The sequence below is a fragment of the Amia ocellicauda genome, chromosome 12 (assembly GCF_036373705.1).
Source record: "Amia ocellicauda isolate fAmiCal2 chromosome 12, fAmiCal2.hap1, whole genome shotgun sequence".
Classification (NCBI taxonomy): Eukaryota; Metazoa; Chordata; class Actinopteri; order Amiiformes; family Amiidae; genus Amia; species Amia ocellicauda.
The window spans coordinates 20180534-20193223 of record NC_089861.1 but is presented as its reverse complement, the minus strand read 5'-3'; the positions used below and the strand labels follow the sequence as shown (position 1 = coordinate 20193223).

General features: G+C 44.0%; 1 protein-coding gene across 1 annotated transcript in view; it reads right to left on the bottom strand.

The window, feature by feature from the left end:
- The window catches only part of LOC136764558 (polyunsaturated fatty acid lipoxygenase ALOX15B), a 37285-nt gene extending 26092 nt beyond the window's left edge, over positions 1-11193 (bottom strand). The window contains exons 1-2 of the mRNA XM_066718724.1: positions 10882-11193; positions 6918-7116 (exon numbers count right to left, since the gene is read on the bottom strand). Of these exons, the coding sequence (XP_066574821.1) occupies positions 6918-7116; positions 10882-11022 (340 nt within the window). The 5' untranslated portion in view covers positions 11023-11193. The remainder of the gene's footprint in view (positions 1-6917; positions 7117-10881) is intronic.
- Positions 11194-12690: the final 1497 nt, after the last annotated feature.

Below are 12690 nucleotides of genomic sequence, written 5' to 3'. Positions count from 1 at the left end.
TGCAAATTGTAGCCTCTTTTTCCTATTTGTAGTGGAGATGAGTGGTACCCGGTGGGGTCTTCTGCTGTTGTAGCCCATCCGCCTCAAGGTTGTACGTGTTGTGGCTTCACAAATGCTTTGCTGCATACCTCGGTTGTAACGAGTGGTTATTTCAGTCAAAGTTGCTCTTCTATCAGCTTGAATCAGTCGGCCCATTCTCCTCTGACCTCTAGCATCAACAAGGCATTTTCGCCCACAGGACTGCCGCATACTGGATGTTTTTCCCTTTTCACACCATTCTTTGTAAACCCTAGAAATGGTTGTGCGTGAAAATCCCAGTAACTGAGCAGATTGTGAAATACTCAGACCGGCCCGTCTGGCACCAACAACCATGCCACGCTCAAAATTGCTTAAATCACCTTTCTCTCCCATTCAGACATTCAGTTTGGAGTTCAGGAGATTGTCTTGACCAGGACCACACCCCTAAATGCATTGAAGCAACTGCCATGTGATTGGTTGGTTAGATAATTGCATTAATGAGAAATTGAACAGGTGTTCCTAATAATCCTTTAGGTGAGTATATATGCGCACATTTTGATAAACAATTGAAGATCGCAGATGATCTAGCTCGTCTGCCTGTCCTCTGATCGGCTCAGCAAGTTCATAACTTTCCTTTTAAATTAAATATTTTGTATTGGTGTTGGGCTGGCGACATTGTGTGTTACCTGAGTTGCTGGTGTAGTGTTTAGACTGCTGCTGGCACTATCAGGGCCGGCCCGTGGCATAGGCACAATAGGCAAATGCTAGGGGAACCGCCCATCCAAAGTGGTGCCCACTTAGGACGAATTCAGTGACCGCTAGGATTCTGCCTAAGGGAGTGTGTGATCACTCGCTCACAGTGCAAAACGTGTCACTGTCAATGGAGCATGTGCACTGCTGCTCACAGAGCAAGTATAGGGCTTCTGCATGGCGCGTACATTTACATTTGAAGTTTCACGATTAATCATCCAGCTACAATATAGCATGTTATAACTGAACTAAAGTGTGCGCGTCTCAGTCATGGCGTTTATAGACTTATGGATGCATTTATTAAACCAGTCCTATATGTTTTAGAGGGAAACCCAGATCTGCTGTATTTATTGATTAATTAATTTAACTTGTAAATGGGCCCACGTTAACTGAATCATGTTCGCCTTCACACTGTCTGCGGATTGTCCTGCACACCATTCACAAAACGACAGCCTGAAACACCGTCCAGCTGTTCATAAAATATTAATAACATCGGCTGCTATGATCCGATTATTATCCTCCAGTTTATTGTTAACTAGTCACGGCACTGCACCGGGATCCTGTGAAATCCACTTTGGTGACTCTGGTGAGTATTTAAGGTCACTAAGGTCAAGTGGCACAGTTTTTTACAGCCACTGGAACATTTGGTGACCCACCTGTAAATCAAGCAGGTGTTCTCTAAAAATGCCCAAACTTTTACTGCTAGTGTGTCCTCCTCCAACCTGTATACACAACCACTTTTGTGACTCTGGTGTGTATTCGCTCTCAATAAGGAAGGGGTTACAATTGATATCGCTATAGCTCTATTTTGAATAAACCCTCTCTTCCCAGGCCCGGTTCTAGACTGCTATGATTCAAGGGGCTTTGTAAAAATGTTTGGGGGCAGTGGCAGAGTTTGTGTTTTGCCTTCAGTGCTGGGGTTGGGGGGTGGGCTTGTGCTGATGGTGTTTTGTCCGCAGTGCTACACACATGTGATTTTTTTAAGTTGTCAGCGAGTGAAAAAGTTTTTTTATTTGAGGGGTTAAGACGAACATTTGAGGGGGCAATGCCCCCTCCAGCACCCCACTAGAACCAGCATGCCTCCTGCCCGTCTCTCTCTCTCGGGACTAGTTAATAATAATAATAATAATAATAATAATAATAATAATAATAATGATAATAATATTCCCCCCTTCTCCTTATCTCTCTCTCATGATTAATTATTATTATTTAATACAACAACAACAAAAACTTACATTGAGTGACCACAAACTACAAATAATCACCTGGTGTACTGCACATTAAGTTTATATACTGGTTCATATGTAAGTATTCCTCCCAATATGTATTACTGGAATATTAGATCATATATAAACGGCTTCCTTCACACTGCAGAGTGAGCGATGCATTAATCGATAAAAATGAGAGAAATTTAAGTGTTGAAAAACATTAGAACTAAGGGGTGGGTGAAATTAAAGATTTGAAAAATGTTGGATTTCATAAAAGTCTGTTTGGAATCGTAGGTCATTAAAGAATATTCAATCTAAATCAAAAGAGACTAGTGTAGTGTGCGATGCAGATGGTGTTTTGTCCACAGTGCTAAGGCGGGGTGTATTTTATCCGTGGTGCTACCACAGTGATAGTTAGATGCGACTTGTGAGGGGGGGCCAGTGGGGGGGCTAGCGATCAGTGTGGCAGTGGCCCCCCTTGGCCACCCCTTGGCCACCCCTTGGCGGGCCACTGGGTGATGAAATGTACCCCGTGATGAAGTGTGCATGATGAAAAGACGTAGACCTGCTGCCAGCACCTCGTCTCAGAAGTCCCCTGGACAATCTGACACTGTTCTTCACCGTTGGCCGGCTCCATTCCCTGGCGACGCAGCAGGGCCAACCCCTGACACTGGAACCACAGGCTCTGCAGATTACCGACTCCACAACGACCTCTTCCCAGCTTGGCCTACGACCCTTGACCACCCACCGTTGGACTTCTCGGAGCTCAGGGTTTTGCTCCTGGCAGGCCTGCCAGTCAGGCCCCGATGGTGAAAGCAGAGCTCGGCAAGTGAGTGCCGCCTCCCCCATCAATTCCTGCTCCCGGACTTCCTTTCACGTGCAGCCAGAACAAGGGCCATCAGCGTTCAGGTGGGCCTCCCCCTTCTGGTGCTGGATGGTGTACTGGAAGGACTGGAGCTGTTCGATCCAACGCACCACCTGCCCCTCCGGCTCCTTGAAGGACATTAACCAACGCAGTGCTGCATGGTCTGTCCTGATTGTGAAGGGCAGCCCACACAGGTAGTGGCGAAAGTGGAGGGTTGCCTCCACAACAGCGAGCAGCTTCCATCAGGTGACACAGCTGATGTGATTAGCTTTGCTCAGCGTTTGGCGAGGCCAAGGAAAGCCCACAACTAGCAGAGTTTGGCGGGGGGTGGCCAGCCTCGACCTTGTCCTCCTTGCTGGCGATGCCGGCCTGGCTGACCCAGTGACCCAGGAAGGAGACATCTCGCTGCAGCAGCCGACACTTCTCCAGGTGCAGCTTGAAGCCGCCCGGGCACAGTCGATCCAGTACCTTCCACAGCGCTGAGAGGGCGTCATTAAAGCTTCTCCCATGGACCAGGAGATGGTCTAGATCAGGGGTCGTCAATAGGCGGCCAATGCAGACTGAAGTATCCCTTCACAGATGCATATTTCTAGCAGCGCACACATCAGGAGTTGTGCATCCTCACCCATTTCAATCACAGAGACCCACTGACACAGATCTGTGATTGACCAGCACCAGAAACCGTGTCTAGTTTGCATATATAATGTCGGTTGATGTGTGATTTTTCGCTGGTGATATGTGGTTGTGAAGCAAAGATAAGTTTGAGTCCAAATCTGCCTGATTTCATTGAGATTTTGAGCTGTTTTTTGACTTCGAAATGACTCAGAATTTCAGGTCTCCAGCTGTCAAAATCTTCTGGGGGAGGACCCCCCCACCATGAATTACTCAATCGTCTTTGCCCCATTGTTTGATGATGCAGGCTTCCCTTGTGTCAATGTGATGCTGTACGACGTGAGTTCTGTGGTGAAACTCATGCAGCAGGGCCCACAACTGTCTTCCCGGTTTGAGGAACACACCTGTAGCCTCCAGCTAGCTGCAAAAATTCCAACCCCAGGATAAGAGGCTCTTGGATGGCGGTGACCCATACTTCATGGCGAAAGGTGTGGCCCCCTATGTCTAGGCGCATCCAGGCCCAACCATGCATGATGGCCTGTTCGCTGCTTGCAGTTGTGAGGGAAGCCCGCGCTGGTTGCAGTCGCTTGCCTTCTCTCAGTAGGCCTGGGTTGATGAGGGTGGCGGTGGAGCCAGTGTCCAGCAGGGCACAGCAGGGAACACCGTTGACATGAAGCATGACATAACAATCATTACATCAAAGGGACTCACCTGGTGGCTGGGCAGAGCAGCTTTGGGGGCACGACTGGACCTGGTGTTGCCAGCATGGTAGGCGAAGACGGTGAGGATGAGGAGAAGACGATCGGGGAGGAAGATGAAAAAGAGGAGGAAGAAGAGGATAGGATTGGGATGTCTCTCTGGGCCAGTGGCATCCCTCTTACACCAGCCCCAGAGCGCTTCCCGGCTGGGGTGACAGCAGCGCAGGTCGGACTGTACAGCAGTCACGGAGGATATGCCCTCTTTGTCCGCACTGCCAACAGATGCGGGTGTTGGGATTCTTTGGCACCGGTGTGGTATCCTCCATCACTTGCGGTTGTTGCTGGGTTGTGGGGGCTTGATTGGCTTGGTTGCAGTGGGGCGGTTTCGTAGCAGCGGTGGCGTAGCAGCGGCGGCGTAGCAGCGGCGGCGTAGCAGCGGTGGGATGCGGCGAATGTTCCCCCAGGATACCCTCCACAAACTTGGTGTGGTTAAGCACAGCATCGAGTGTTAGGCAACACAGACCTGATGGCGGGCAGGTTCAGTCTCTTGACCAGCTGTAAGAGCTGCATATCGGCAATCCATGCACTCTGTTCCACTTTGGCCAAAAAGCATTCCCATCTGGGCTTTCCGGCCGACACATCTTCTGCGCAGGCCACATTGTCATGCTGCTCGTACGGTCTTCCACTTCCGCTGGTGGCAACATCGTGCACTAGCCAGTCTCCTTTCTCCACCATTGCACAGCATGTCACTGCACCTCTCTTTTCTTCCCCACTTCCCGCTGAATCTCCTCCAATTTTTTCCTCACACTCTTTCCCTCTGGGTGACTCCATGGCATGGCTCCCAGCAGCTGCTCCTTCCTGGTCGATGGCGCGGCCATTCTTCTTTTCTCCCACACATGTGGTTCAAATCCGTTTTTCTGACACCAAATGTGGTGGCCTCAGCTTTTGTGGTCGTGGTTGAAATAAATGAAAATAAACAGAAGGTTCCAAAACAAAACTGAGGCTTTATTGTACAGAGAGCTAGGGGGACCACCTGCTGCCACCAGGTCTCCCCACTGGAGGCTGCCTGCCACCCCCGATAGAGGATACCACCGATTACCATCAAGGCGTCTGAATGAGCACAGAGGGCCTTGACAGCTCAGGAGTTGGGGGCGAGTTCCTTCAGACCTCTCCAGCGGAGCACCAGCCCAATCTCGGGGTTCTCTGCCTGCTGGCAAGCCAGCTCCTCCAGGCTCACCCCCAGCAGTTCCTCCATGGTGAGGGAGACAGAACTTACCATCTCACCCAGGAGCAAGCCTGACTCCTCTCCTCCATCAGGTTGCAGTGCCTACACTCTGGCTCTGGGAGAGGTCAGCGTTCATGTGTCACCTCCCTGCCCTGTGCTCCACTGAAAAGTCATAGCCCTGCAGGACCTCAAGCCACCAAGCCATCTGTCTCTCTGGCTCCTTAAATTTCAGAAGCCAGGTCAGTGAGGCATGGTCCGTCCACAGCCTGAACCTGGTGCCGTACAGGAAGGGGTGGAAGTGGTGGATCTCCGTGACTACAGCCAGGAGCTCCCACCGGGTCATGCAGTAATTGCGCTCCGCCCAGCTGAGGGCCCTGCTAAAATAAGCCACCACTTGTTGTCCCTCCCTCCTTCCTTTAGCTCATCTGCTTCGGTCATCCTCGATGCTGCTCGCCTTTACTTCGCTGAGTCAGCCATCTCTCACCAGATCCTGACACCAATGTGTTGCTTTCAAGCATTTGTGGGTTCAGACAAGGTGCAGAGTCCAGTATAAAGGCAAAAACAGCTCTTTATTCAACATGTTGGCTCATGCATTCTTAAAAAAAAACAACAGCAGTGAACTGACACTTAGAGAAATACAGACAGGGCGGTTTTGGACTCCTACCTACGAAGCCAGGGTGGACAGACAAGGGTGAACATAGAAGGGTCTGGGGCTCACAGGACGATATTACAAATTTAAACATAGTAGTTAAACTATTTACATGCTCCCACTCACCCCCCAGTCCTGTCCATCTCCTACAAGGGGGCTACTCCCAGCATGTATTATATACTGTTTACTGTATATCTCATATACACTTGTGTAAATTGTGAATTATTATGCCTTGAACTGCACTGTATTATCGCACTTTGTATTGCACTTACATTTTATAAGTCGCCCTGGACATGGGCGTCTGCTAAGAAATAAATAATAATAATAATAATAATAATAATAATAATAATAATAATAATAATAATAATAATAATAATGCCTCTGTCCATTATGCAAATCCTGGAGCAGCCCTCCCCTCCTTGACTCCTTTTATTTTTCTACTTATTCAAAGTGCAATGTGTTGATTTCTTAATTGTGAATCCAATTACTATAACTGGAGTGCCGGCAGGGTCATTTATATCATCTACAGGGTCATCTAGGCATAGGAGTTGAAATACAATAATACAAAAAATATAGTTGTGTGAAATACAGGGTCATAATTATATGACCCAGATTAGAGCCAGAAGTGTGGACTACAGTATAGGCCCTAAATTGAAACCAGCAAAGTGTGGACTACAGTATAGGGCCAAGAATGGAGCCAGCACTGTGTGGACTATGGTATAGGGCCCAGATTAGAGACAGCTCGCTCTGGACTATAATATAGAGCCCAGTCTGATATCCATACATGCTGGACTTTAGATCCAAGTAGAGGTCATTACAGGTCACATTCCTTACTTAATTTATTTCAAGACATTGCATTTAAACACACGACACCGCCACAGCCAGGCCTTACCTGTTCCCTCTCTCAGTTCAAGGACCCCAGAGTCGTAGAACCAGGAGTAACAAGGGAAGCTGTAAACTGTCCCATTGGTTCCCTTGACCGTCAGACTGGAACAGAACCAGTGATGTAACAAGCCACCTTTCTGCTTCTGCAGTTTCACTAGAATGATGTCACCGATTTCCACCGAGGAGCTCACGTTGCACTTGTGTACCTGTACAAGAAATGAAAACAAGAAACCAAGATTGAAGAGCTACAGAACAGTTTGGTACAGCAGGGCTCTCCAGAACTGTTCCTAGAGCTCTACAGTACAATACAGAACAGGACAGAACAGCAGGGGTCTCCAGCACTGGTCTTAAAAAGCTACATTACAGTACAGTATGGTTAATTCTAGTTTTTACGTGTTCCTTTATTCCTCACATATATATTAATGATAGAAAACAAATTCAATTAATGATATATGGCCTGCAATAGTATTATTTACTATTAATTTTGTTTGAGCAAATATATTGTACGGTTTAGTTTTAAGTCTAAAAACTATTATGTATATATCTTATGAAAAGATTAACAGAAATATCTTATTTCAGTAGATTGTGCAATTAATTAATACGAAAACAATTATTAATACTAATAATTAATAATAATATTATTATTAGCAGTAAATATGTAGTAAATGTGGTATTTGTAGTGTTAATATTATTGTAATTCTTATTGTTTTATTATTTTAATTATTGTTATTATAGCACCGCCTCTGTCAATATGGTCAGTCACAGACTTGAGAAGCAGCTGAGCTTTTGGCCACTGTGCTACTATGTGATAGGTGGTACAAGGACTTCCACAGTACTCTCTCCACTCACAGCACACCCCCTGCCCCCACACACAGACCATTTCTCCTTCATTGCAGGACTACAGTGGCTTATTGTATGTAAATTATCTCATTGTCCTGGGGGGAAACTCAGACATGACCATATATCTATAGGAGCTATTTCTTGTTTGCAGGGATGGGCAGTATTTATGATACATGTATTTAAAATAAGAATTTCAAATACAAAATAGGATTTTGTAATTTGTATTTGATAGCGTTGATGAAAGTGGCTTCATATTTTGTATCAAAATACTTTAGTGTTTTGTATTTTGTATTTTAAAAATACTGTAAAATACTTTGTGAGAAGTTTACATGATGACATCATAAAAACGCTGCCTCTGATTGGTGCCTACTCAGTAATTTGCCCAGACTTGTTGAGATCAGAACAGAAAATGGATCAATTTTTTGAGATCCAAAACTGAGAGGAAGGTCAAGGTGAGAAAAAGAGATGTCTGCAATGTAGGCCACAGGGCACACACATTCATTCAATACACTCCCTCACACACACACACCCACACACTCACTCAATCAATCAATCAATCAATCACACGCTTACTCTCTCACCCACACTCACACTCACACATAAGTTTGTCTGTTTTTGGTAGACCTTTTGAACAGTTTTGGAATACCTGGTCTGTAGTATCTCTATTGTAGTACCTCTATTGTAGTATTCTCTATTGGAGTTTAAGTAAATGTTCTTACTACACTATTAATGTGTAAGTGTCCTCTATACCTATATTCTGAGGCTCTCAATAGATTCAGTGGTTGGAGTTGGGTTAATACTCCTTGACAAGTTCTGTTGCTACTTTCTGATTATGTTTCTGGCTACATTTAAAATCAAAACATATTGATCATTTAATTTAATTTATTGATCATTGTTTTCAACTTCCAAACAGGTGTCCAATGATTGATAAATAAGTAATTGATTGCTAAATGATTGTACCCTAATTGAAGTAGCCGTTTAGTAGGATCATGATTTTGCATACCATTGCATGAATGACTGTCTGACACATAATTTATTATTATATTTATGATTAACAATCAAATGATTAATTACTTAGAAACTAGTTGCTATGAATAAAGGTGGCATCAGGTGTCTTCTTATGAATGACTTGTTTGTCATTGAGTCAGTGTTGCTGATGCAAAGTAGGCTCTTCATTACCAAGCACCAAGTAATTAAATTAGAATACAATTATGAGTCATTAGCAAACTGTTAGTTAAACATTAAACTGTTGGCTACTTTAAAACTAACCTTCATCTGGGTGATCACAGGGATATGTGAATATTTGATCTGTTAACTGGTTGCATATGTCAGATTTATTGAATGATTCATTAGTCAGAGAAAAGCTGTTGCTAATAAACATTGTCTACTTAATCAACTGAGTCAGTGTACTGGTGATAGATCAAAAATATTATTATTTGTATTTCTCCTTAATAAGCTCCTTAACAGTGTAATCAGACTGGGGTTCGAATGCAGACACATTAAGACACATTTTTGTGTGTAATGCAATGTATTGCATGTTTTAAATATAAAAATAACTATTGATAGGATATCTATCCATGCATGTTTTCGATAATACAGCATGTTTGTATACAGGATCACGGTGCGGGTCTCCAAAACCCAGATTTAACCTTTAGATTTAAAAATAAAATTTAGCATTTATTTAAAAACCGAAATATGTATAAATGTGGAAAAAGGCAAGGGTAAACAAAACAGAAAAACACACAAGATTTAAGTTAAATATTTAAAAAAAATAACTACTAAAAGGTGCATTGTTTCACATTTTGCGCCTCATAAATTCGTACCAATGAGTATACGAGTTAATTTCACAAAAAATCCTAGCTAGAAGCTTTGGTTAAGCAAAGATCAATCAAATCTTCTGATTTAGTCATATTAATTTTTTTTCTGAACTTCATCAAATGTAATTGATAAGCGACCCCTATCCTGTGTATAGTTTTCGCTGCAGCCCCATTTGTTTTCCCCGCCCGAATGATCTGCGCCTGTTTAACAGCTGAGACCTACAACAATGTTCAAATTAGAATATTTATTTCAATTAAGAGTTCAATTAACAATTGTAGTAGAAATAAAACCAGCAGGTAATACAGGGCTCCTCCACGACGTGGGGTTGGGCATTTCTGCTGCAATGCCTGTTTTTAACAAGAACTTAATGTTCATTTCTTTCTTTCTTTATTTAACGTTACACAAAACATTATACGTGTAATTTTAAAAATATAATATCCATCCTCAGGCTTCCCACTTTTTTTTTTTTTTTTTTTTTTCAGACATCTTCAAGAACATACTCACGGAGCATGGTAGAAAATCACACTTATCCAGTAACTCTCGGTGGCTTTCTCCCTTTTTGCCAATTAAAGTAACATAGACGTAATCGCTAGTGCCAGCGCCAGCAAAGTTTCCAGTTGTCACTGTAACTTCATAGTTGAGCATCTTGCGGTCTCATCAACCCGCTCCCAGTCACAGAATAGACAATATTAATTTTAGACTGCGGGCGGCTTATATATACACGCTCTGGTTGGGAAATAATTCATTATTATCTGGATCCTGTATTACTTTTAATCATTACACTTCATGCAAATTCTCATAAGAGGAAATCCCCTTATTTAAATAGGTAAATCACGCCGCATTCTTTCAAGCAGTACATTCATATAAACCCTGCGCAACTACAGGACATTTCCCTGTTCGAATGTATTTATTAATTTGTTCGTTTACTTATTTATTGTGAAATCTGTAAATCACGCAAACCGTCGATGTAGTGGACAATTACGTCAAAACAGGTAGCATCTTTAAAAAAACAACTTGCGCTGTGACTTGGATACTGCTTTACTGTACTATATCTAATATATAGTAATACACTGCACTGTAGATCTCCAGTACCAGGGATGGAGCGCACTGCCGTAATGCACTGTACTGTACTGTAAATCTCTGGGACCAGGGTTGGAGACCCCCACTACTGTATTGAGAATATAACACCAATTAAATAAGGGATTCCTCATTTTGTTAGCAGTCCACTAGCTATTATTTTGTGTTGATAAGACTCTCGGAACTGGGTTAGTTCATTTTGCCTGGAAATGTTTTTTTCAAAACATCATACTTACAGATCCGGCCACAAACTCCAACTTGTCCAGTAATATTGTATTGCTTTGTCCGCTTGTGCCAATTAATGTGACGTAGACGTGATCGCTCGTTCCTGCAGCCGCAAACACTCCCGTCCTCAGGGTAACCTCGTAATTGAACATTGTGCACAATCAAACTGTTCTCACTAGAAATGCGTGCACACAACTCCCTCACAAAACTAATGACGGTATTATTGATCTACCCTTTATTATTTATACATGCGCTATATGAGGAAATTGTCGAAAATGTCTATGAAATCATATAGATTATGTTTCTGTAAGTCTATTCTTGATATTGTGCTTGTTCCGTGTGGGTTGCAGCCTCTAGCACTGAACTCCACTTGTTTCAGCTTTGTTGGCAAATGTCCACAATTCAGAAACTCTGAATAATCTGAACATTTTCAGAGACGCTTTGTTCAGAGACGAGTCATTTGGCCATCTGAAGAGGAGGGTGCCTGCATTCCCGCTGTGGTAGATGCACAGGGATATGAAACACAAAATAGACAACTAAGAAAGAAACCACACACCTCACTGTTTTTCCAAGTTATTATTATTCACAAGAAACAATAGAGAAGCTGTCAAAAGTTTAAACACTCCCCATCTTAGCTGAGATCCTTATGGATAAGGATCATTATAATATCCTCTATAGGACTGAATCGATGTTCCACAAACTCAGAAAAGATCTGATCAATAAATAATTATATAACTTATATTGTATTACACAGTATAGGTCTCCAGCCCTGGCCTTGGAGAACTGTAGTACAGTAGCCGGGGTTACAGCAGGGATTTCTAGCCTTGATCCTGAATGTTAAGGACATGGTTTCAAACTAAATTAACCTCTGAGTAACACTGTTTTGAATCAAGGGGGGTGAATACTTTCCAACACAACTACACTATACACCGATCAGCCATAACATTATGACCACTGACAGGTGAAGTGAATAACACTGATCATCTTCAAGCAGGGAAAATGGGCAGCGTAAGGGTCTGAGCGACTTTGACAAGGGCCAAATAGTGATGGCTAGACGACTGGGTCAGAGCATCTCCAAAACTGCAACTCTTGTGGGGTGTTCCCGGTCTGCAGTGGTCAGTACCTATCAAAAGTGCTCCAAGGAAGGAAAAGCGGTGAACCAGCGACAGGGTCATGGGCGGCCAAGGCTCATTGATGCACGTGGGGAGCGAAGGCTGGCCCGTGTGGTCCAATCCAACAGACGAGCTACTGTAGCTCAAATTGCTGAAAAAGTTAATGCTGGGTCTGATAGAAAGGTGTCAGAACACACAGTGCATCGCAGTTTGTTGCATATGGGGCTGCGTAGCCGCAGACCAGTCAGGGTGCCCATGCGGACCCCTGTCCACTGCCGAAAGCGCCTACAATGGACACGTGAGCATCAGAACTGGACCACGGAGCAATGGAAGAAGGTGGCCTGGTCTGATGAATCACATCTTCTTTTACATCACGTGGATGGCCGGGTGTGTGTGTGTCGCTTACCTGGAGAACACATGGCACCAGGATGCACTATGGGAAGAAGGCAAGCCGGCGGAGGCAGTGTGATGCTTTGGGCAATGTTCTGCTAGGAAACCTTGGGTCCTGCCATTCATGTGGATGTTACTTTGACACGTACCACCTACCTAAGCATTGTTGCAGACCATGAACACCCTTTCATGGACATGGTATTCCCTGATGGCATTGGCCTCTTTCAGCAGGATAATGCGCCCTGCCACAAAGCAAAAATGGTTCAGGAATGGTTTGAGGATCACAACAATGAGTTAAAAGTGTTGACTTGGCCTCCA